This window comes from Leptodactylus fuscus, chromosome 4 (genome assembly GCF_031893055.1).
Source record: "Leptodactylus fuscus isolate aLepFus1 chromosome 4, aLepFus1.hap2, whole genome shotgun sequence".
In the NCBI taxonomy this organism is placed as follows: domain Eukaryota; kingdom Metazoa; phylum Chordata; class Amphibia; order Anura; family Leptodactylidae; genus Leptodactylus; species Leptodactylus fuscus.
Window position 1 is genome coordinate 208,579,218 of NC_134268.1, and position 24,875 is coordinate 208,604,092.

General features: G+C 45.7%; 1 protein-coding gene across 1 annotated transcript in view; it reads left to right on the forward strand.

Moving 5' to 3' along the window:
* Positions 1–5,676: 5,676 nt before the first annotated feature.
* HACD1 (3-hydroxyacyl-CoA dehydratase 1) overlaps positions 5,677–24,875 on the forward strand; it is a 33,789-nt gene continuing 14,590 nt past the window's right edge. The window contains exons 1-4 of the mRNA XM_075271641.1: positions 5,677–5,846; positions 22,509–22,626; positions 23,900–23,918; positions 24,179–24,267. Coding sequence (XP_075127742.1) covers positions 5,731–5,846; positions 22,509–22,626; positions 23,900–23,918; positions 24,179–24,267 — 342 coding nt within the window. The 5' untranslated portion in view covers positions 5,677–5,730. The remainder of the gene's footprint in view (positions 5,847–22,508; positions 22,627–23,899; positions 23,919–24,178; positions 24,268–24,875) is intronic.

Sequence of the window (24,875 nt, forward strand, 5' to 3'; positions counted from 1 at the left end):
ATCCTTGTATAATTGTCCTAACGCAACCTTGTCTTTCTTTCTTTCACTGCGATACATTGTTACACTTTGTGTCATTTTTTAAACTTTTATTGTTTGAAAAAAGAACAAAAATCTCCAATAATTGCTATTGTTTAAAGCCGATCCCGAGTGAGAAAGCGCCATAATACGCGCGGTATCCGCCCCATTTTGCTCCGTGTGAATGACCCCTCAGAATTAGGTAAATGTAACCTCAGAGGAACAACATCAGAGTCCACCATGTCATTATTCATTTACCAAAAATGAAGCCAAAATGGCAAATCCATGTAAGTGCCCTCCATGAGTCAATCACTCGGACAAGTAATGGTTTTCTGGATGACTCTATCAGTCTCTCATATCGTTCTGGAGGAATTTTTGGCCACTCTTCTCTACCACATTGCTTCAGGTCAATGAGGTCTATGGGCATTCACTCATGGACACCCTTCTTAAGGTCCCACCACAGTGTTTCAGTTGGGTTGAGGTCTGGGCTGTGACTGGGTCACTACAACACAAGCCTTCTCTTTGTTGTGGATTTGCTGGGGCACTTGGGATCATTCTCCTGGTCTATGACCCAGTTTCAGCCAAGCTTTAGCTGTTGTATAGATGGCCTCACATTTGACTCTAGAGTACTTGGTTGACTGCAAAGTGTACAGGTCCAGTGGCTGCAGAACAAGCCCAAATCATCGCCCCCTTGACCACCATTCTTGACAGATGGTATGAGGTGCTTGTGCTGGGCCAAACATCTCGTCTTTGGTCTCACCTTTCCAAAGGACATTGTTTCAGAGGTTTTATGGTTTACTTAGCTTCATCCATACCGCCATGTTCTTTTCAGCAGTACCCTGCTCTGTACTGAGGAGAGGCAGTAACCTCAGCACGGCTGTCTGTGGATTGGGACCTTCTTCCTTTGGGGAGGAGATATTCTGGCTTTTCTATTATACCCAGATTATGCAGTTAGGTTTATGAAAAACCAGGCATTAATATATAGGGAGCTACCTTCCAAAGGGTGGCGCTAGAGTAGGTTTTCTATTTTCCATCAAAAAGAACTTATTTGCATATTCCTTTCCTAGAATTCCTGGTAGATAGTTTATGGTAGGTAAGACTCTACAAAACTGCAAGGTGGCCTGCCAAGGTATTGTTTATCTCCCTAATGAGGCGAGGTGAGGCGACAGCCTCAGGCGGCGCTTGGGGGGGGGGGGGGGCGGCAGCCACGGCAATTTTTTTTTCTTTTTTACTTTTTCCTAAACTAACGCAGGAGAAGGCCGTTCTAAAAACAGCCCGAACAACTTTCTACTGCGCTGGTGTAGACATCTGCGTCTCAGCTCAGGCAGCGCCATCACGCCACCTGTGCTGATTCGCAGACGTCGTATTGCCAGAGGAAGAGGAAGAGATGGCAGTAGCGAGGTCGGTAAGTATCAGACCTTTTTTTATTTGTTTGCTTTATAATCGGCCGCTACCTGCTGAACCCCCCCTCCCCCGGACTAAATACCTTCGGGGGCGTCTTTTGATCGTCTTCTTCTTACCATTCTATAACCACTCACCTAGCCAAACCAGTCATCTGCTTTGCAGCAATGTGAAATAATAACCCTAAGACATATGTCTGTATATGGGGCTCTTTTACCTTTTGAAGGGAAGTTCTTGTTTGAGGTTTCTTAGAAAACCCAACGTTCCAGACTTCCCAATGTCCGGAGTTCATACAGCTCTTTCTTGACTTCAGCCGCTCACTGAGTTGCACTGTACCTACCAAACTGGTGCCATTGAATATACCAGTCACAATAATGAGCGTATAACAAGGCCATGAAGTCTATGATAGTAATGGACAGATCGGTCAGTGGAATGATGTTCTGTGACCAATAGATGATGCAGGAGATCTGGAAGAAACGGCTCGATACAAGAAATAACATGATGCTTATTCTTCTACAGCTGAGTGAACGTGTCTGATGCCACATAAGTGTGTGTGGGGGGGGGGGGGGGCTTGGTTTTGCATTTGGCTATATTAAGGCATGTAAGGCATGGACTGTGTAAATATGTAGGACTGCCAAGGATAGTCACTCCAGTGTTAGCTAGTTCATGTCCTACCACCTGTAAAGTGGGTGCTTTGATAACTCCTCCTTGATCACCAAGTTGTAGGCGCCTGCCAACTGAAAGGCCGAGATGTTCATCATCACCTTTTCTGTCACCCCTTACACCCTGCCCATCTTCTGTATTTTTTCTGTATACTTTCTTGCACTTCTTAAAATCTCTACTTGCTCTCATGGGATAGGAGTCTTCATTTTTTGCCTCCATAACCTGGTCATGTGATGGACACATGGGTGCACAGCTCTGAAACAGATACCCTTTATAAGTCTTGTACCTGGGTCTATTAGAATTTACCCTGGGAGTAAAGCTCCTCACCGGGGGCATAGATATAGGGGGTGCAGAGGTAGCAAACGCTACTGGTCCCTGAGCCTGAAGGAGTCACAAAGGACCGTCTACAACATATGAAGACATAAGCGGGGCCCATTAGATTTTACATTGGAGCACAGAAGCTTCAGGCTACGTCTCTGCTACCCAGACACTTCATATAATTGTCGACTGAGTCTAGTGAATTGGAAGGTTTGGCCAATATCTAGGTTGAATTTATGCTGCGTCCAATGTCCCAAAGTGGTTTGTCCTCACCATTACATAAGGGTAACTTAAAAGGGTTGTCCAGTAAAGGAACCTGGGACATCGCTCACATAAGGTCAAAGACGTGTTTATGACCAATTGACCAATAATCCCGGGTAACTGTCGCCGTCCTAATTAATTAGGCTGAGTGCCAGCAGTAAGGAAGTGACACCAAACACACAATGTTGGAATTAGTTCCTCTCTCAACCAAGAAGGAAATACTGACGCACTTTTATTAAAACAATGTGGGGTTAAATAGTAGCAGAGAAAGGAAGTGATATCACAAGAACGTAAGTGTTCATATTCATTCCTGATTGGTATGATACATTTCAATCAAACAGAAAAAGTTTAAGCAGTGCCCTATATAGCCGGCTACTCCCGGTCCTGCGTGGTAACCTTGGGGAGCTGTCAAGCATTTGTTTTTCTTGCACCCATCCTGAATGCAGGCGCTATCTTATGATATAACATTATACCAGCTTCAAGAATAAGCAACTATATCTAGCATTCACCTTTTAAGGATAACAATGTTTTTCATACATTACATGATTGTAACCTTCACTTAAGGCACCTTTCACATTCCCTCTATTTTCCTTAGGTCTCTGAGGTCACGTACAGCAAGGACTTCCACCAAAACCCGGGAGCAGAAGAACTGAACTGCAGTTGGACAGAGTATTGGGTTTTTTTTCACATTCCCCAGCCTCCTTACGAAAAACGCGTTGATCCTGGACAATTCCATTCAAAGGTTTTGCACACTACAGTAGCTTGTGGAGGTCTGATCCCACCGATCACAGGAAAGGAGGTGTGTGTGGTATGGGACTGCCATGGATAGCCAAGTGCTGTACTTGGCAATCCCCAGAAGACCATCGTTTCATTCAGATGGGGAGTACAAGCAGCCCTCACTACCATGATTGTTGAGGCCATCGGTTGTCTTAACTTTATCGACCTACAATGTATCTGCTATCTTGCAGATCATTCCGGTCACTGGAAACCCCACCAGTCTTGAGCACGTGCCCTCACACTCACTTCACGCCCTGGATTCTCCCAAGTACTGAGCTCATGACTAGGGTTGAGCCGATCTTTAGATTTCAGGATGGATTTTAAAATCCGATTTCCAATTATTTTCCATCTGATCACGATCGTGAAATTTACTTGATCGCCAATTGGAATCCGATCTTTTCCGATCCCGATCGTTCAACCCTATTCATGACCTTATTCATACCTCCCAACCGTCACGATTTCCACGGGACATTCACGATTTGGGTGACATGTCCCGCGGTCACGGTTGGAGGGAGGTATGTCCCGATTTCCTCTGGACGCAGATCTGAGTTGAACACATATGCGGCTGAAGCAAGGAGCTGTGTCAGCTCCTCGCTTCGCCGCTGCCGCCGGCTACTGGCTTGTAGACACGATCATCACATCGCGATCATCACATCGCATCTACAAGCCAGTAGCCGGCGGCAGCGGCGAAGCGAGGAGCTGACACAGGTCAGCTCCTCGCTTCAGCCGCATATGTGTTTCCGCAGAGAGAGATGCGCGCAGAGAGCGGCGAGGGAGCGGAGGAGAAGGTAAGTGTAATGTGGAGGTAGAACGTGAAACTGGGGGCAGATGAAGGAGAGGACGACATGACACTGGGGGCGGAGATGGAGAGGACGGCATGACACTGGGGGTAGTGATGTGGGGACATGAATCTGGGGGCAGAGATGTGGAGACATGAATCTGGGGGCAGAGATGGAGGGGATATGAATCTGGGGGCAGAGATGGGGGACATGATTCTGTGGGCAGAGATGGGGGGACATGAATCTGGGGGCAGAGATGGAGAGGACATGAATCTGGGGGCAGAGATGTGGAGACATGAATCTGGGGGCAGAGATGGAGGGGATATGAATCTGGGGGCAGAGATGGGGGACATGATTCTGTGGGCAGAGATGGGGGGGACATGAATCTGGGGGCAGAGATGGAGAGGACATGAATCTGGGGGCAGAGATGTGGAGACATGAATCTGGGGGCAGAGATGGAGGGGATATGAATCTGGGGGCAGAGATGGGGGACATGATTCTGTGGGCAGAGATGGGGGGGACATGAATCTGGGGGCAGAGATGTGGAGACATGAATCTGGGGGCAGAGATGGAGTGGATATGAATCTGGGGGCAGAGATGGGGGACATGATTCTGTGGGCAGAGATGGGGGGACATGAATCTGGGGGCAGAGATGGAGGGGATCATGAATCTGGGGGCAGAGATGGAGGGGATCATGAATCTGGGGGCAGAGACGGAGGGGACATGAATCTGGGGGCAGAGATGGAGGGGGTCATGAAACTGGGGGCAGATGAAGGGTGTATATGAAACTGGGGGAGAGATAGAGGGGGGACATATAATTTACGGGTGACTGTAGGAGGATTATACTGTGTGCGGGCACATGAAAAATTAACGAGTGGGCGGAGTCAATACAAAAGTGGGCGCGTCGCACATTTTGTCCCTCTTTCGGTTCTTCAAAAGTTGGGAGGTATGCCTTATTCCCTTATCCTGTCTATACGGGATAACTTCAAAACTTGTTACAACCCCTTTAGGACACCCAGCTATACTGAATACACCTTCACCTACCTAGATCTGTATCTGCATCTTAATTGGTGGTCTCCCAATTTTCGGAGAAATAACCAAAACTAAAATAGAAACCGAGCTTAAGAACTTTTGTAAGTTAGTAAGAATTCCGAGAATGAAAAGGAAATTTGAACAAAAAATAATAATCGGCCTGTATACAATTACAAGACTAAACGTAGAGAAGGGAGCAGAGAGAACCGATTTGGAGATGACATCTAAGGACCTTATTATAGACAGGGACTGTTTGGTGTGAATGGTGACAGTCTGTACAGCGCTGCGGAATATGTTGCATCGGAAATAAACATATACATGTATATTAGCACTCATTGACTGCTAGGACAAAGCTATTGAATGGCTCCTCCCTTGTGCTCTATTATTGGAGGGTCCATGTGCCACTGAATGTGAGATTTGTCAGCCCCAGCTGTCAGCCTTGCTTCACACTGCAGCCTGTCCCGCAGCCCGTGCCTGTGAAGCCATGGCATCAAGTGAGGACGAGGGCTCTGTAGAGGAGAAGGAAAATGCCAAGAAAAAACCCATCGGAGCTGTGGCGACAGCATGGCTCACCTTTTACAACATTGCCATGACTGCGGGGTATGTACCACCTCCTATTAATGGACCCTATTCCTGCCCGTAGGTCGTAATTCATAGTAACTATAGGGTCGTATGGACACTGTGGGATGTGTAAAAATATTACAAAATTAAAAAAGTTGCATACATTTTTTTGCGTGTGTTAATTTTGCTTATGGACTATATAAGGAAGGGCAATGAAGTGTCCTAGGGATAGATATGACCAGGCCATGTGTTCAATCATTTCTATGGGTGATACAAGGGACAGGTAGAAGCATGCACTTCCAAAAACTTTGTGTCTGACTCGTCCAAATTTTTGGAACGGGAAAGAAAAAGAAAGTCTCGGTGAATGGAGAGCAGTTTGTTTGCTGCTCACCCGAGTTGCATTTCCTAATACGGTTCATTACAGCAGCTGCGTCAACCTACTGCCGGTCTCCGAGGTTAAGTATAGCCTGAGAAGCCAGTAGGCGGGGAAAGTGCTTCCCTCGGCACATTTTACTGTAATAGAAGCATGTATCCCTCAACTTAACATAGTTGTACGTTCACAGCGTATTAAAGCTAAAATAAGAGGCGGCTTTACATTCTGCTCGCTGCAGTCAAGTCCGGCGGGGCGCTCGCTTTTGCCTTTTATTTATATCGTAATAGGCTATATTGATGCAGATTTTATTTATGGCCTAGACGTTGCAAGGGGAGACCTGGCCCGTGTCGGTTTCCGTAGTAAGCATGAAGGGTTCTCTGGGCATTTTGTTGGGTACTGGTGTCCGTCTCATGGGGGGGGGGAGTTGCCTTAATTTGGATCAAGTTGGAAGTTGATGGACTTGTCTCTTTATACAACTGTGTTACAATGTCCATTGATGGCCTCAGCTCCAGATACATGGGAAGAATATGCAAATCTGACTTCCATGATGTAATTAGGATGTCAGTGCCTCAAGTGTGCACACCAATAGAGGGCGCTGACTAAGAATGTGCAATGTAATGTAATTAGGAAGACAGAGTCTCAGTCAAGACATCCAATAACATCATGCCGACCTTCTCAGAGGCCTTTGTTTGCAATGATGTTGGGATTTTACCAGATACAGTCTCTAAACCAAGGACAGCTGTTTCGATGTTTTTGCATCTCATCAGCTTGGTGCAGAGAAGACTGATCTGGCAGAGGTGAGAGGTTTAGACAGGGTTGAGGGGATATCGTCACTCCATAGGGAGAGACCACCATTTAGGTGTGTGGAGTCTTATTAAGCCATGAGCGCTCCTTTGCACAGTGGCGCGCTCATGGCTTAATAAGACTCCACACACCTAAATGGTGGTCTCTCCCTGTGCTCCAGATAGGCATTGGTATCTGATTGGTGGAATATAATACTCGGCACCCCTATACAAATGAATGGGAGCTGAGTTATACAGTGGACAGGGCCATCTGCTTCCAGCTCTTTCCACTGTAGAGTTCTGGTTCCCATCAATCAGACCAGCATCAATAAGATATTGTTGGGCTAGGTCATCAATATGAAATTCCTAGAAAACACCTTTAAAATATAGTGAAACCTTTCCTGAAGACCACCTCTTTGAGAAGACCACCTCCATCCTCAGACCATATCTTTTGCGAAAGATAGTTTTCCATTACCAACCTACTCCTGAGAAGGTCACCTCTCTAGAAGACCACTTTTTATGCAATTTTGGGGGATCGTCTGGTTTCACTGTATACAACGTACATCCTTTAATCTGGAATCTAGTAATGCCGTAGATCTTATTTTTGAGCAACCCATCTCAAGATTCTCTGGTGGACCGATATTCGGTAAGCCACAACGGTCCAGCAGAAGACAACCATGTTTGGAGATGACTTTAAAGCCCAACACTTAGCTTATGGGATGGGGAGCCAATATCCTATTAGACTTTACTGATGGTATATCATACTTACCGAGATTCTCCAGGGGAAACCTAGGAGAAAGTTCCGCCAAGCATGATGTGGACATTTTCTAGGAGGCCATGCCTCTTTTTGTGGAGCTACGTCCCTTGTTTTGTAAAGAGGTCATACTAATGTGTGAACCACATCCCATAGGATATGACAAAGAGACCAGCAGATGCAGGAGCATTCCTCTAAATCCAGGAGATTTGCCAACATTTCCCGGACTCCAGGAGGTCGCACCTTTATTTGGGAACCTCTTGGACGTTCTATGATAACTGGCAAGAATGTGATATATCCTTTGTGTACAATGATAACAACAAGGATTATGATGCATTTAAAAGTGGATGTGCACATAATCTGTATACTGTAGATAGAGCATGGACCTTGTCTCGTCTGGTGGGCCCAAGGAACCCATAAAAAAAATCCAATCTATACTATTATGTAGTGCTATAACCAATTACCCAATGGTAGGTTCATTTATTTGCAAGACGTCCTATTCTCTGATGAACCGTAACGGCTGAAGGCCAGGACAGATGACTAGTATTGACCTGGATGGCCATGATCTTCTGCTTTGGATCTTGTAGACACAGATGTCTAAGAGCAAGTCCATATAGATGTAGGACTTGTATGTGCTGGACTTCAGTGATGGATGGCCAAAGTTTTAAATGTGTTTTCCACAATGTACATTTATCACTGATAGGACTCTCACCGATCTCTAGACCTGAGGTTCTGAATCCTCTATTTCTCCTCTCCTGAAGACCACGGTGAGGACTTTGAATGAAGCAGCTTCTATGAGACTGATGGATCCAGCTTGGGACTCTCGCTCTAATGATCACAATAACAATCTCAAATTTATCACCAAACCTATGGTTCTTTGTATCACACACCCTATAATGCATTTTTCCTTATTACGGGTTAGTGGGGGTAGCTTCGGAGGGCTACAGATTGTCTCAGCAGCAGCTACTGTAGAGGAACTGCAGTATTATGACCACTGAATAAATGAATGGGCTACCAATGAATTCATGTATGAGCTGGATCCGATGAATAGACAGAGCTGCAAAAACAGCCAGAATAGGTCCTGATCTATGTTTTGAGGCTCTTTGCTATGGACCAGGCACGCACCAAAATAGATCATAGTAATGATGTCACGGGGTGGATCGTATATCTGATAGGCAGCCATGTCCGTAAGCGGGGTGTGGACAGTTCTTATCATCGCTATGGTCTATACATAATCTAAGGTAACCTATTCATGCTTAGTCTTGATACTCTTTGTTCTGTAAGTGTTACAAGTCTGTCACTCCTTCCCAATAGTGAAGGGGGGGACGTTCACATCTGGCGTTTTTGGTGCCATTTTTGTGCTTTAAATACATTTCTGGTGACACTAACCTATTATCTGTTGGGCTGGGGTGATATGCTGGATCTGGTTATAATAACCTATCTATCTGCAGGGCTGGGGTGATATGCTGGATCTGGTGATAATAACCTATCTATCTGCAGGGCTGGGGTGATATGCTGGTTCTGGTGATAGTAACCTATCTATCTGCAGGGCTGGGGTGATATACTGGGTCTGGTGATACTAACCTATCTATCCTCAGGGCTGGGGTGATATGCTGGGTCTGGTGACAGTAACCTATCTATCTGCAGGGCTGGGATGATATACTGGGTCTGGTGACAGTAACCTATCTATCTGCAGGGCTGGGGTGATATGCTGGGTCTGGTGACACTAACCTATCTATCTGCAGGGCTGGGGTGATATGCTGGTTCTGGTGACAGTAACCTATCTATCTGCAGGGCTGGGGTGATATGCTGGGTCTGGTGACACTAACCTATCTATCTGCAGGACTGGGGTGATATGCTGGTTCTGGTGACAGTAACCTATCTATCTGCAGGACTGGGGTGATATGCTGGTTCTGGTGACACTAACCTATCTATCTGCAGGGCTGGGGTGATATGCTGGGTCTGGTGACACTAACCTATCTATCTGCAGGACTGGGGTGATATGCTGGTTCTGGTGACACTAACCTATCTATCTGCAGGGCTGGGGTGATATGCTGGTTCTGGTGACAGTAACCTATCTATCTGCAGGGCTGGGGTGATATGCTGGTTCTGGTGACACTAACCTATCTATATGCAGGGCAGGGGTGATATGCTGGTTCTGGTGACACTAACCTATCTATCTGCAGGGCTGGGGCGATATGCTGGGTCTGGTGATAATAACCTATCTATCTGCAGGGCTGGGGTGATATGCTGGTTCTGGTGATACTAACCTATCTATCTGCAGGACTGGGGTGATATGCTGGGTCTGGTGACAGTAACCTATCTATCTGCAGGCCTGGGGTGATATTCTGGGTCTGGTGACAGTAACCTATCTATCTGCAGGGCTGGGGTGATATGCTGGTTCTGGTGACACTAACCTATCTATCTGCAGGGCTGGGGTGATATGCTGGGTCTGGTGACAGTAACCTATCTATCTGCAGGGCTGGGGTGATATGCTGGGTCTGGTGACAGTAACCTATCTATCTGCAGGGCTGGGGTGATATGCTGGTTCTGGTGACACTAACCTATCTGCAGGGCTGGGGTGATATGCTGGGTCTGGTGACACTAACCTATCTGCAGGGCTGGGGTGATATTCTGGGTCTGGTGACACTAACCTATCTATCTGCAGGACTGTGGGACATCACAGGGGGCCTTAGCCTACAAAAGCACTCCAGTAAAATAACATATATGTACTGGAGTGCTTCTATAAGATTTATGCCACAAGGAGGGATTGACATGTTGATTCTTATGGAGAACAGTGTTTGATCTTATGAGTGATCCAATATGTAAGCAAATAGGGCCATTGTACAGGGGCAAAAGGCCCTGACAGAGATGGAACTGATGCTCAGTGAGGGGGTAACTGGCTATGTATTGAAGGGGCAGATTTATTAAACTATAATAGAAATGTGATTGGTTGCCCCAGCCCCCCACAGAGGTGATTTTCTGGATTTGTTTTCTCACTTTGTCTCTCCTAGTTGAGATCTACCTATGATGTCTTTTACAGGCCCGTCCTCATCTTTGTAAGTGGGAGAACTTGTACAATTGGTGGCTGACTAAATACTCTTTCCCCACTAGAAGAGTGATGGCCAAAGTTGTCATGTAGTCCTAGTCTTACTTGGCTTAAAGGGATTCTACCATTAAAATCACATTTTTCTCGATCACACATAGGAATAGCCTTAAGAAAGACTCTTCTTCTCCTACCTTTAGATGTCTTCTCCGCGTCGTTCAGTAGAAATCCCGATTTTCGTCTGTATGCAAATGAGTTCTCTCGCAGCACTGGGGGTGTCCCAATGCTGTGAGAGAAATCTCCAGCGCCGCCTCCATCTTCTTCAGGAACGGCCTTTCTGCGCGTCTTCTTCCGGAGCTGGGTTCATACTTCAAGGTCTCAAACATAGCCCGGGGCCTAGAAGTTTGAACCCAGCTCCGGAAGAAGACGCGCTGAAAGGCCGTTCCTGAAGAAGATGGAGGCGGCGCTGGAGATTTCTCTCACAGCATTGGGGACGCCCCCAGTGCTGTGAGAGAACTCATTAGCATACAGACAAAAATCGTGATTTCTACTGAACGGTGACGCGAAGAAGACATCTAAAGGTAGGAGAAGAATAGCTCCCTATATCTCAGCAGCTTCCTCAGCCAGTATAAAGAGTCTAAAGTAGTATAGAGAGGTTTGCTGAGTTTACCTGCAGTCACACCTGAATTGTCTGCATGTATGTTGGTGTAAGATGCACCTTGAAGATTTTGGTTTGTTGCATGGGAAGGGTTAAACGTTTTGACTACGGTTGTTATCAGCAGAGTTAGCGTGCCACATCTTGGCTCAGTATGATGTCATTTGTTATATGACGTGTTGTAATACTCGCACTATGTTGTATACTTGTGTCTCTTTACTTGGTCTAGGTCATTGCTCAGTCGGTATTCTAGTACTAAGTTGTATCCTTAGGGTCAGAATGGAGTGGCACCTGTGAGTTGCACCGTTACCTTAGAAGCAATATATCTAATATGGTGCCATATGGAGATGCAATACATCATCGCACGGAGTAACTGAGGTTTCATAGTATCAAGTTGCTGGTAGTTCTTCTGCAAGTATACAGACTGTTCTGTGCAGGCCATGTTCACGTCCACATCGGTCTATACACCAGGTATCTCTAGCCTATAATGTATGTCAAAAAAGTGTCCTTTTGGCATCTGTTCATACCCTGCAAATGAGATCATCAATACTGTGTATTTCCAGTGGTTGCAGCTTCTTGTAATGGTGGGGGTGCAGGTGTCAGATCCTCATATATCTGATGTTAGTGACCTAATAGGAAAAATAGAAAAAAACATGGAAACCAATACAAGGGCACATTTGTGTTCCACATAGTATAGGGGTATGGGATACTATATGGCATTAGTTGCATTTGATCCAGGTGCTCCTAACCTATCTATCTGCAGGGCTGGGGTGATATGCTGGGTCTGGTGACAGTAACCTATCTATCTGCAGGACTGGGGTGATATACTGGGTCTGGTGACACTAACCTATCTATCTGCAGGGCTGGGGTGATATGCTGGGTCTGGTGACACTAACCTATCTATCTGCAGGACTGGGGTGATATACTGGGTCTGGTGACACTAACCTATCTATCTGCAGGGCTGGGGGGATATGCTGAGTCTGGTGACACTAACCTATCTATCTGCAGGACTGGGGTGATATGCTGGTTCTGGTGACACTAACCTATCTATCTGCAGGGCTGGGGGGATATGCTGGGTCTGGTGACACTAACCTATCTATCTGCAGGGCTGGGGTGATATGCTGGTTCTGGTGACACTAACCTATCTATCTGCAGGGCTGGGGGGATATGCTGGGTCTGGTGACACTAACCTATCTATCTGCAGGGCTGGGGGGATATGCTGGGTCTGGTGACACTAACCTATCTATCTGCAGGGCTGGGGTGATATGCTGGCTCTGGTGACAGTAACCTATCTATCTGCAGGGCTGGGGTGATATGCTGGGTCTGGTGACAGTAACCTATCTATCTGCAGGACTGGGGTGATATGCTGGGTCTGGTGACACTAACCTATCTATCTGCAGGGCTGGGGTGATATGCTGGTTCTGGTGACAGTAACCTATCTATCTGCAGGGCTGGGTGATATGATGGGTTTGGGGACACTAACCTATCTATCTGCAGGGCTGGGGTGATATGCTGGGTCTGGTGACACTAACCTCTCTATCTGCAGGGCTGGGGTGATATACTGGGTCTGGTGACACTAACCTCTCTATCTGCAGGACTGGGGTGATATACTGGTTCTGGTGACACTAACCTATCTATCTGCAGGGCTGGGGTGATATGCTGGTTCTGGTGACAGTAACCTATCTATCTGCAGGGCTGGGGTGATATGCTGAGTCTGGTGACAGTAACCTATCTATCTGCAGGACTGGGGTGATATACTGGGTCTGGTGACACTAACCTATCTATCTGCAGGGCTGGGGTGATATGCTGGTTCTAGTGACAGTAACCTATCTATCTGCAGGGCTGGGGTGATATGCTGGTTCTGGTGACAGTAACCTATCTATCTGCAGGGCTGGGGTGATATGCTGGTTCTGGTGACAGTAACCTATCTATCTGCAGGGCTGGGGTGATATGCTGGTTCTGGTGACAGTAACCTATCTATCTGCAGGGCTGGGGTGATATACTGGTTCTGGTGACACTAACCTATCTATCTGCAGGGCTGGGGTGATATGCTGGTTCTGGTGACAGTAACCTATCTATCTGCAGGGCTGGGGTGATATGCTGGGTCTGGTGACAGTAACCTATCTATCTGCAGGACTGGGGTGATATACTGGGTCTGGTGACACTAACCTATCTATCTGCAGGGCTGGGGTGATATGCTGGGTCTGGTGACAGTAACCTATCTATCTGCAGGGCTGGGGTGATATGCTGGTTCTGGTGACACTAACCTATCTATCTGCAGGGCTGGGGTGATATGCTGGTTCTGGTGACAGTAACCTATCTATCTGCAGGGCTGGGGTGATATGCTGGGTCTGGTGACAGTAACCTATCTATCTGCAGGACTGGGGTGATATACTGGGTCTGGTGACACTAACCTATCTATCTGCAGGGCTGGGGTGATATGCTGGTTCTGGTGACAGTAACCTATCTATCTGCAGGGCTGGGGTGATATGCTGGGTCTGGTGACAGTAACCTATCTATCTGCAGGACTGGGGTGATATACTGGGTCTGGTGACACTAACCTATCTATCTGCAGGGCTGGGGTGATATGCTGGGTCTGGTGACAGTAACCTATCAATCTGCAGGGCTGGGGTGATATACTGGGTCTGGTGACACTAACCTATCTATCTGCAGGGCTGGGGTGATATGCTGGTTCTGGTGACAGTAACCTATCTATCTGCAGGGCTGGGGTGATATGCTGGGTCTGGTGACAGTAACCTATCTATCTGCAGGGCTGGGGTGATATGCTGGGTCTGGTGACACTAACCTATCTATCTGCTGGGCTGGGGTGATATGCTGGGTCTGGTGACACTAACCTATCTATCTGCAGGGCTGGGGGGATATGCTGGGTCTGGTGACACTAACCTATCTATCTGCAGGGCTGGGGTGATATGCTGGCTCTGGTGACAGTAACCTATCTATCTGCAGGGCTGGGGTGATATGCTGGGTCTGGTGACAGTAACCTATCTATCTGCAGGACTGGGGTGATATACTGGTTCTGGTGACACTAACCTATCTATCTGCAGGGCTGGGGTGATATGCTGGTTCTGGTGACAGTAACCTATCTATCTGCAGGGCTGGGTGATATGATGGGTTTGGGGACACTAACCTATCTATCTGCAGGGCTGGGGTGATATGCTGGGTCTGGTGACACTAACCTCTCTATCTGCAGGGCTGGGGTGATATACTGGGTCTGGTGACACTAACCTCTCTATCTGCAGGACTGGGGTGATATACTGGTTCTGGTGACACTAACCTATCTATCTGCAGGGCTGGGGTGATATGCTGGTTCTGGTGACAGTAACCTATCTATCTGCAGGGCTGGGGTGATATGCTGAGTCTGGTGACAGTAACCTATCTATCTGCAGGACTGGGGTGATATACTGGGTCTGGTGACACTAACCTATCTATCTGCAGGGCTGGGGTGATATGCTGGTTCTAGTGACAGTAACCTATCTATCTGCAGGGCTGGGGTGATATGCTGGTTCTGGTGACAGTAACCTATCTATCTGCAGGGCTGGGGTGATATGCTGGTTCTGGTGACAGTAACCTATCTATCTGCAGGGCTGGGGTGATATGCTGGTTCTGGTGACAGTAACCTATCTATCTGCAGGACTGGGGTGATATGCTGGTTCTGGTGACACTAACCTATCTATCTGCAGGGCTGGGGTGATATGCTGGTTCTGGTGACAGTAACCTATCTATCTGCAGGGCTGGGGTGATATGCTGGGTCTGGTGACAGTAACCTATCTATCTGCAGGACTGGGGTGATATACTGGGTCTGGTGACACTAACCTATCTATCTGCAGGGCTGGGGTGATATGCTGGGTCTGGTGACAGTAACCTATCTATCTGCAGGGCTGGGGTGATATGCTGGTTCTGGTGACACTAACCTATCTATCTGCAGGGCTGGGGTGACCTCCTGGTTTTGTTGACACTCCCCTTAGCAGAATATACAATACGTTCCCAGTATACTCCGGATTATTACTCTAATACCATTCTTACAGCATAGCCGAGACGTTGCACAAAGTAAACAGCACAGACGGACCGGCCAAAGGTTTATTTTGAGTTTGAGGTCCTTGAAGGTGAACAAGAGGAATCCGAGGCTGGGGCAGGAATTTCTCTGGTAGGCAGCGCAGGATGGTGCGGTCATATAGACAAGTATCAGTGGAATCTGCGGATGAAAGGCCAGAAGGAGTTCGGCTCCTCCATAAAAAAAATGTCTAATTACTGGGAATTTCTTACACAAACATCTCGTCTAAGTGGCGCGGCCATCAAAGGGGATATATTTAGCAGGTGTCACATTTTAGTTTCTGCTTGCTCCATTCTAGGATTGAGAAGTCATGTCACCTTCATAGCGTTGATAGTGTCAGTAAGTTCACACCCATTGGAGACTTCGCCGAAGAAACCGCCAAAAAGAGAAAAGTCCTGCACGGAGAACTTGTCTCTCCACCGGTTTCAGTATAAAAATGGCGGACCCATTATAGATTCTGGGGTCTGCCAGTGTCTATAGGTAACAACCGTTTTGGCAGTCAGGCTCTCCGTTGTTCAGGTCTCCCCAATAGACCCCAACTTTGAAGAGCCAAGGACAAATGTGAACCTAGTCTTAGGTAATTGTGTATACTGTATGGAAACCGTACAGAGTGGATTCAGGACATCCCTTTAAAGAGGACCTTTCATGTCCTCTGACACCGGCGGTATTACATAGCAATACAAGTGCATTGAATTCAGTGGCAGTATGCGCCCCAGTGCCGTTAGTTTCAGCACCGATATCCCTCCACTGTCAGAAAGGCAAGCCTTACAGCCTAGAGTCACCCTGACAATACATTTCCATAGCCTTCTGCTGTCAAGCAGGCATTTCTCCAGTGATGCCGCTGAGCAGTAAGGTCTGCCCGACAGTGGAGGGATATCAGTGCCGAAACTAGTGGCACCAATATCTCTGGCACCAGGGCACACGCTCAATACTGCCGATGACCCAGGACATGGAAGGTCGTCTTTAAGACTGGCATAGGAGACGCCATAGTGTTTATAACGTATAAGTCAGGACAAGCTTCTGGTGTATTCATCTTGAAGTTACATCGATGATTTATAACAAGTACACAATGTCCGCCAGTCAGCGCCGGATGTTCGGAGAAGTTTGTCATGTGCTAGAAAAATTCTGTGTAAAATGAAAAGTTGTCACCAGTCGCTGCATGGACGTTACTGTAGTTGTCAGCGCTCCAAGAGACTTCTGCGTAATGTCATATAATCTCAGGGGAAGCTCAAGACAAACATTATGTCCATTCCTTCGTATCCTTAAGAACACTCTGACCAGCATCTTGGACTCTGGCCCGGACCCTCTGCCCTTCTTCTTCTTTCATTTTTTTCTCTTTGTTGTCAACACATGAAATTCCGGTTTTAGATGGCACAACCTGATGAAGAAGATTCATGGAATCCTATATGTGTATTCCACAGAGAAAAAATATGGAACCATGCACTAATTTTTACCATTTTTTGGACAGAACACATTTATTAGAATCACTGGGCATGCCCGCTACACAGTGTGCAGAACTGTCCGCTCTTGAGCCTTATACACTGTGCAGATATCAGCTGATCCTGGTGGTGCCCGGTGTCCGACCTCCACTGGAGATGAGGGAACCTCCTAAGATTTGTTTCACTGGACATTCTTGGGTTTGCTCGCCCATTTCATTTCAGGCTGTAATTGATGGGCACAACTCGGAAGTGTTATTGTTATACTGTGAGGTGTCGGCCTAGGGAAGGTAATAAACATGTCTCCTGGTCTCCCATCTGATATCCATAGCCTCCTGGGCGGCATCGTTTGGACTCTTTCAGCCTCTTGGCCCATATCATACATTCTGATGGACCTCTGAGGCCTATCGAGGCCTCAGAGGTCCATCAGAGCATCCCACATGACCGCTGAGAATCCATCACAACCCTGGTGTGTGACATCAGCCAGAACACCAGAAGAGGGCGCCAAATGTCACTATATAGTGTGGGACCCTGGGATATACTGTGTGGAGGCATTTAGGGGACAATATACTGTGGGGGCCACTATTATACTGCATAAGGGGCATTATACTGTATGGGGGGGATAATATACCCCACCCCCTGCGATACTGCACCACCCTCTAGAAAACCCTGCTGATCCCCCTGACTTTATATATACATTGATGTAGCAGAATTATCCTGAACTTCTGCCATTGGTAAACTGCTGCAACGTTATAACAAAAGGCAACTAAATACAACGAAAAGTCATTCAAAAACTTTATGTTGTTTTTTATTGTCTTCTGTGACATCACACCGCAGCAGTTTAACTTATTGCATAAGTTTGGGTCACTTCTATTACATAAGGGTATATATATATATATATATATATATATATATATATATATAGTATATGGGGCATAAGCAGTTTGTAGTTTACACATATTCAGTATTATCTTGTGTTAAGTCCATTGACAGCGCACTTTGCGGTGTGACAGGTGTCAGGTATTGGCTGTCAGGTGGCTGGCAGCATTGGCACGTCTGACTAATTCAGATTACAGGTGTCCGGAAGTCTATAGGGCTCGGATTTTACATATAAAAGTAGAAAATGACTGTGAAACACAAACACATTAGGTTTCCCTGTGTCTGACAGTGCCCGGTCTACTGAATATAGGGGATCTGCAGGGCTCCTGTTCCGTCAGGAAGGGGTTAATAGCAGCACTGCAGATCCCCTATAGTCAGCCAGGCTGAATTCCAAGTGGGGGAAAAAACCCAGTCCTCAAGCTCAGGGAAGGGGCAGACAGACAACCAAAACACCCCCTCCCCTTCCCCAGAAACTACTGCACCCAAAAACTCTGACCATTTTAATTTTTGAAATTTTCCAGTATCTGCTGCATTTCCCCCCCTCGGCTTATACTCGAGTCAATAAGTTTTCCCAGTTTTTTGTGGTAAAATTAGTGTGCTCGGCTTATATTCGGGTCGGCTTATACTCGAGTATATACGGTATGTCAAATAGAAAAAAAAAATCCACTTCCCTTTAAATTTAATCTCCCCTTTAATAACCATCAAGTCTATAGGTCCATCATAGTAGGATGTTTTACTTCTTAACCCTTTAAGGATGCAGGGTAGTTTTTTACCCTGCCCTCCAAAATGTATACATTTTTTATTTTTCTGTGGACATAGCTACTGTGAGGACTTATTTTTTGCGGGATGGGTTGTACTTTTATTCTGCACCCTCTTGGGGTACATATAATGTTTGGATTAGCTTTTAATAATTTTTTTTTTTTTTTTTTTTTTAATTCCAACTTATTTTTGTATACTTTATTTTTAACAGGTTTTTTTTTTTTTTTAGCTGTCTCACAAGTGGACTTGAACCCGGGATCTCTGATCCCCAATACAATGTACTACAATACAAAGCATTTCGGCACATCACACGTTGTCTCCCTGTGTCTTATAAGGAGCAGCGGTCAGGAGTCCATCATTGTTCCTGGACCCCTTGGATGCCATGATCGCTGTTGATCATGACATCCGAGGGGTTAATCAGAGTATGTGTCAATTCCGGCGGCTAGTCCCGGTGCTGTTTAATAGTAGGCCACAACAAAGGAAGGGATTAGCCCAGATTTTTGTAATTGCTTCAAAGTTGGGGACCTGATCAAATTTAAAAAAATGAACAATTCCCGCAGCTTCAACCTCTCTTGCAGGAATGACATGTTGTACAGTCATGTGATCTGTGTAGCCAATCGCTGATCTCACTAGTCACATGTTGTACATACAGGTATCTGAGGCCAGTGATTGGCTGCAGCAGAGATCAGAGCTCTGTTTTCACAATACAGCTCCTAAGCTCCCTCTAGTGGCAACTGCAAAAAAAAACTAAATTGTATCATTTAAAGGGATTGTCCAGCAATTTTTATTTATGCCTGTCCTTAGGATAGTCCACAGCAATCATAGAAGAAGATACTTAAAGAGGACCTTTCACCATATCCGGGCACAGGCAGTGTTATATACTGCCGGAAAGCTGACAGTGCGCTGAGTTCAGCGCACTGTCGGCTTTCCCGATCTGTGCCCGGTGTGAAGAGCTTGCGGTGCCGGTACCGTAGCTCTTCTATGGTCAGAAGGGCGTTTCTGACCATTAGCCAGAGACGTCCTTCTGCCTCGCGGCGCCAATCGCGCTGTGCTGTGGAGCGGGGAGGAACGCCCCCTCCCTCTGCTCACAGCGCTCGTCCATAGACGAGTATTATCAGGAGGGGAGGGGGGAGTTCCTCCCGGCTCCACAGTACAGCATGATAGGCACCGCGAGGCAGAAGGACGTCTCTGGCTAATGGTCAGAAACGCCCTTCTGACCATAGAGCACTACAGTACCGAACCGTAAGCTCTTCACACCGGGCACAGATCGGGAAAGCTGACAGTGCGCTGAATTCAGCGCACTGTCAGCTTTCCGGCAGTATATAACACTGCATGTGCCCAGATATGGTGAAAGGTCCTCTTTAAAAGGGTTGTCCAGGATATTTTAGTGGGACACCAGAGAAGCAGGGGGTACCAATTTCTCCCACTGCAATACTAAAACATCATGAACAATCCGTTTAAAGTGATATTTCGTTTCAGAAATTCAAACTGACAACAATTGTAGAAAGTGCAGTGTATTGTACAGTGCGGTATATTGTACAGGGCAGTATGTTGTACAGTGCTTTATGTTATACAGTGCAGTATATTGTACAGGGCAGTATCGCAGAGTTCACACCAGCGTTCCGCACTCCGTTCTCAGGTTTCCATCTTCTGCATGCAGAAGACGGAAACCTGTCATGCCGAGTCTGGCCATGAGCGCCGGTGATTGTTTTGTGCTCTTTGCGGCGAAGACAGGTTTTTTAAACCGGACACAGAGTACTGCATGTCCGACTCTGTGTCCGGTTAAAAAAAAAACGGTTTCGCCACAGAGAGCATAAAACGCTCACCGGTGCTCACAGCCGGACACTTTTCAAACCCATTCAAATGAATGGATATGAATGAGTCCTGCAGGTTTCCGTCTCCTGTCCAGTTTTGTGCAGGAAACGGAAACCTGCAGAACGAAGACCAGGCGCAGATGTGAACGAGCCCTAAGTTGTATAGTGCAGTATGTTGTACAGTACTTTATGTTGTACAGAGCAGTATGTTGTATAAGGCATTATGTTGTACAGTGCAGTATGTTGTACAGGGCAGTATGTTGTACAGTGCAGTATGTTGTACATGGCAGTATGTTGTACAGTGCATTATGTTGTACATGGCAGTATGTTGTACAGTGCAGTATGTTGTACAGGGCAGTATGTTGTACAGTGCAGTATGTTGTACATGGCAGTATGTTGTACAGTGCAGTATGTTGTACATGGCAGTATGTTGTACAGTGCAGTATGTTGTACATGGCAGTATGTTGTACATGGCAGTATGTTGTACAGTGCAGTATGTTGTATAAGGCAGTATGTTGTACAGTGCAGTATGTTGTACAGGGCAGTATGTTGTACAGTGCAGTATGTTGTACATGGCAGTATGTTGTACAGTGCAGTATGTTGTACATGGCAGTATGTTGTACAGTGCAGTATGTTGTACATGGCAGTATGTTGTACATGGCAGTATGTTGTACAGTGCAGTATGTTGTACAGTGCAGTATGTTGTACATGGCAGTATGTTGTACAGTGCAGTATGTTGTACATGGCAGTATGTTGTACAGTGCAGTATGTTGTACATGGCAGTATGTTGTACATGGCAGTATGTTGTACAGTGCAGTATGTTGTATAAGGCAGTATGTTGTACAGTGCAGTATGTTGTACAGGGCAGTATGTTGTATAAGGCAGTATGTTGTACATGGCAGTATGTTGTACATGGCAGTATGTTGTACAGTGCAGTATGTTGTACATGGCAGTATGTTGTACATGGCAGTATGTTGTACATGGCAGTATGTTGTACAGTGCAGTATGTTGTACAGTGCAGTATGTTGTACATGGCAGTATGTTGTACATGGCAGTATATTGTACAGTGCAGTATGTTGTACAGTGCAGTATGTTGTATAAGGCAGTATGTTGTACAGTGCAGTATGTTGTACAGTGCAGTATGTTGTACAGTGCAGTATGTTGTATAAGGCAGTATGTTGTACAGTGCAGTATGTTGTACATGGCAGTATGTTGTACAGTGCAGTATGTTGTACAGGGCAGTATGTTGTATAAGGCAGTATGTTGTACAGTGCAGTATGTTGTACATGGCAGTATGTTGTACAGTGCAGTATGTTGTACATGGCAGTATGTTGTACATGGCAGTATGTTGTACAGTGCAGTATGTTGTACAGGGCAATATGTTGTACAGGGCAGTATGTTGTACAGTGCAGTATGTTGTACAGGGCAGTATGTTGTACTTGTACAGTGCAGTATGTTGTGCAACCATAGACACTCTAATCAGAACCATCCACAGCTTTATCCCTGTATGGATACCTTGTAATAGTGATATATGTCCCTGGAGTTCTTAAATTGGGGTTCAGTTTCTATTACGGTGCCTGGCCCACTATACCGGGCAAGGAACCATCTGCTTCTGACTCCATGCAGTGTATAATATGGGTGTGGGAAGTGGCACCAAACAACTGATCCATGGGTGGGCTGTCTGTTGGACCCCCATCGATCAGATATTCATTGTCTATTCTATGGATAGGCCTTCAATAAAAAAAAATCCTGGTCCAACCCTTTGTCCATGTAGATGTGGACCTGCTCTGTATTGTAAGAATAAAGTTATGACCCCTCCATAATAAAACAATATAAGGCAGTGATAAAACAGTGCGATCTCCACTAGAGGGCACTAAGGAGACAACTTTTCCTGTCCTGGATGACAGCTAATCTGCATACCCTTTTTCCCATGAAGCATTGCCTGGCCGTCTCCCCAAGGAGAAACAGTAGCCCGAGACAGAAAATATGAGCATTGTGTGTCTTTGTATTCTCCTTGATCCTCGTGACCGTTCGCCCCTCTCTGTAGCTCTGAAGGACAATTCATGCAAAACCTTACAAAAATATAACTTCATTTTATGTCATTTTTAACTTTTTGTAAACCTTCTTGCAGGTGGTTGGTTCTTGCCATTGCTATGTGTCGCTTCTACCTGGAAAAAGGAACACACAAAGGGCTGTACAAGACGATTCAGAAGACACTGAAATTTTTCCAGACATTTGCTTTACTTGAGGTAAATGGCTGACTGTTCTTGTAAGGTGTGTATGTCGTAAAGGGAGACCGTCAGCAAGGTGAAGCAAATTAAACCAGCAAAATGTGTACACCGGTCAGGTTTACCTGAATGTAACGCTCCCCCCCCCCCCCCATGAATATTTATTGAATAATTTATTTCACAATATGCAAATGAGGAGTTTGGAGCACCAAGGGCGTCTCTGTTGCTCCAAACTGCTACACCCCCACTACTCTAATACACCCTCCTTCTATTCTTTGAGTGACAGGGCCAGGGAGCGATGCTTCCCAAATCCCGTAGATGCCGCCTTTGCTATTGACCACGGGATCTAAGGAGTTAGACATCCTAAAACAGTGATTTGCTGATCCTGGTCGTTAGGAATAAGCGCTTGTCTGAGTGCATAGCTGGATACCGACGCCTGAGTGTGTGACCCCGTATTATTCCACTGCAAGTGATGTAGAAAGTCAACGTCGGCGAATACGGCTCATTAGCGACTGATGTAGAAAGTCTATATGATGGTCATTAATGGGTTACATAGTAACTTCTTGGTACTGGAATATCCTGTAGGTCAGGGCCCCATGTGGCGTAAACAAAAAACGCGGCATTTTACAGTCAAATGCAGTGTGGATATGGGAGTCTAAAGAATCTGATCCCCAATTTGCAGAAAAAACGTGCTATAGATATGTGGCAATTTCCAAAATCGTAGCATAACGATGAAAACCGGGATATCTACCAAACGGCAACGCAGAGAAGAATTCTAAAGGTAGCGGAACAATAGTCTTTTTTAAGGCTATTCGACATGGGCTTAGTTAAAAACTGGATCCTAATGATAGAATTCCTTTAATAATGGATGACCTATCCTTAGATCTCCGAATGTGCCAAATATCACTACACAAAATTCTAAAACCAGATACTTTTTTTTCTTAGAACTTTGCTTTGTTCTTCTCCTTTGAAATGTAAATCGATAGCTGGGTGTCGAGATGTCTAACCAGTTCAATTCATGGCTGGAGCCCCACGATGCGGCTTTTTTTGTTGCAGTTTTTCAGTAGTGGATTCAGCCATAGGTAGAAGTATAAGAACTTTCTATATAGTTCCCATTCCTTTTGTAGCCATTCTTGGCTTTGGCCCAAAAACTACAGCAAAATCTGCAACAAAATAACCCTAGCAGTATTTGTACCAAATAGTCGAAAGGAGAGAACAAGTGTTTGCTTATATGTTGATTGTAATGGTATTTTGACTATTTTATCTAATCTGTTATTATCTTATTCTCTTTCAGTTGGTTCACTGCGCACTTGGTAAGTTTTTACATTTATTAGATTATAACATATCTATCTATTAGACGTAATTTGCATATTGCCAAAAACAGCGACATCTCAGTAATGAAGACAGTGATCCACATGGGGATCTCGCACGTATGGCCAGTCTATAGGAATTTATAAAGCGACATTCATGATCCGAACGTCGCCCAGACTCGTGGGACTCCCCATATCCCCGACGTGTTACCCCGGCCAAGGTCCACTTAAAGAACCTCCATAATGTCTTCTTTCTCTTTAAGGAATAGTGCGTACTTCGGTGCTAGTAACTGGGGTCCAAGTCAGTTCCAGAATCTTCATGGTCTGGTTGATTACCAACAGCATTAAGCAGGTGGGTGTGAGACTGCATTCTTAAAGTGATAGCGCACAATTAGGAGGAAAGTGGCGCTGATTCTGGCACCATAACTCGCGTAACAATCGGCGCTGAAAAAAAAACTCCCATTGACTTCAATGGGTTGCGTTTTCCGCACGGAACCCATTGAAATCAATGGGAGGAATTTTTTTCCCATTGATTTCAGTGGGTTCTGCGCCACTTTACTCCGTGTGAATGGACCCTTTAAGGGAGTTTGGTTTCATTAAAAATCTCTGGTCGTTGTACATGCATAAGCAGAAATTTACTCTCCTATAGACATGACGTCACAATATGTTTAATAATAAAAAAATAGATGAATAAAAAATCCATATCGGTACAAAAAAAATTAAAAAAAAATCTGCATAAAAAAAAAAAACCCTCAAAGAAATAAATTGAATTGAATCCACATTTTTCTAATCGGTTTTTATTTTCTGACTCTAGATTTTTTTTGTTCTATTTTCCATCCATAATTATGGGGGGGGGCATCTTGTCTGAGCTTCTCCTCTGCTCAGTTAGCAGCATTTAGTGATCTGCTTTACAGCAGTCTCATGGGTATAGGAAGCACTAGACTGGAGTCGACTTATAGA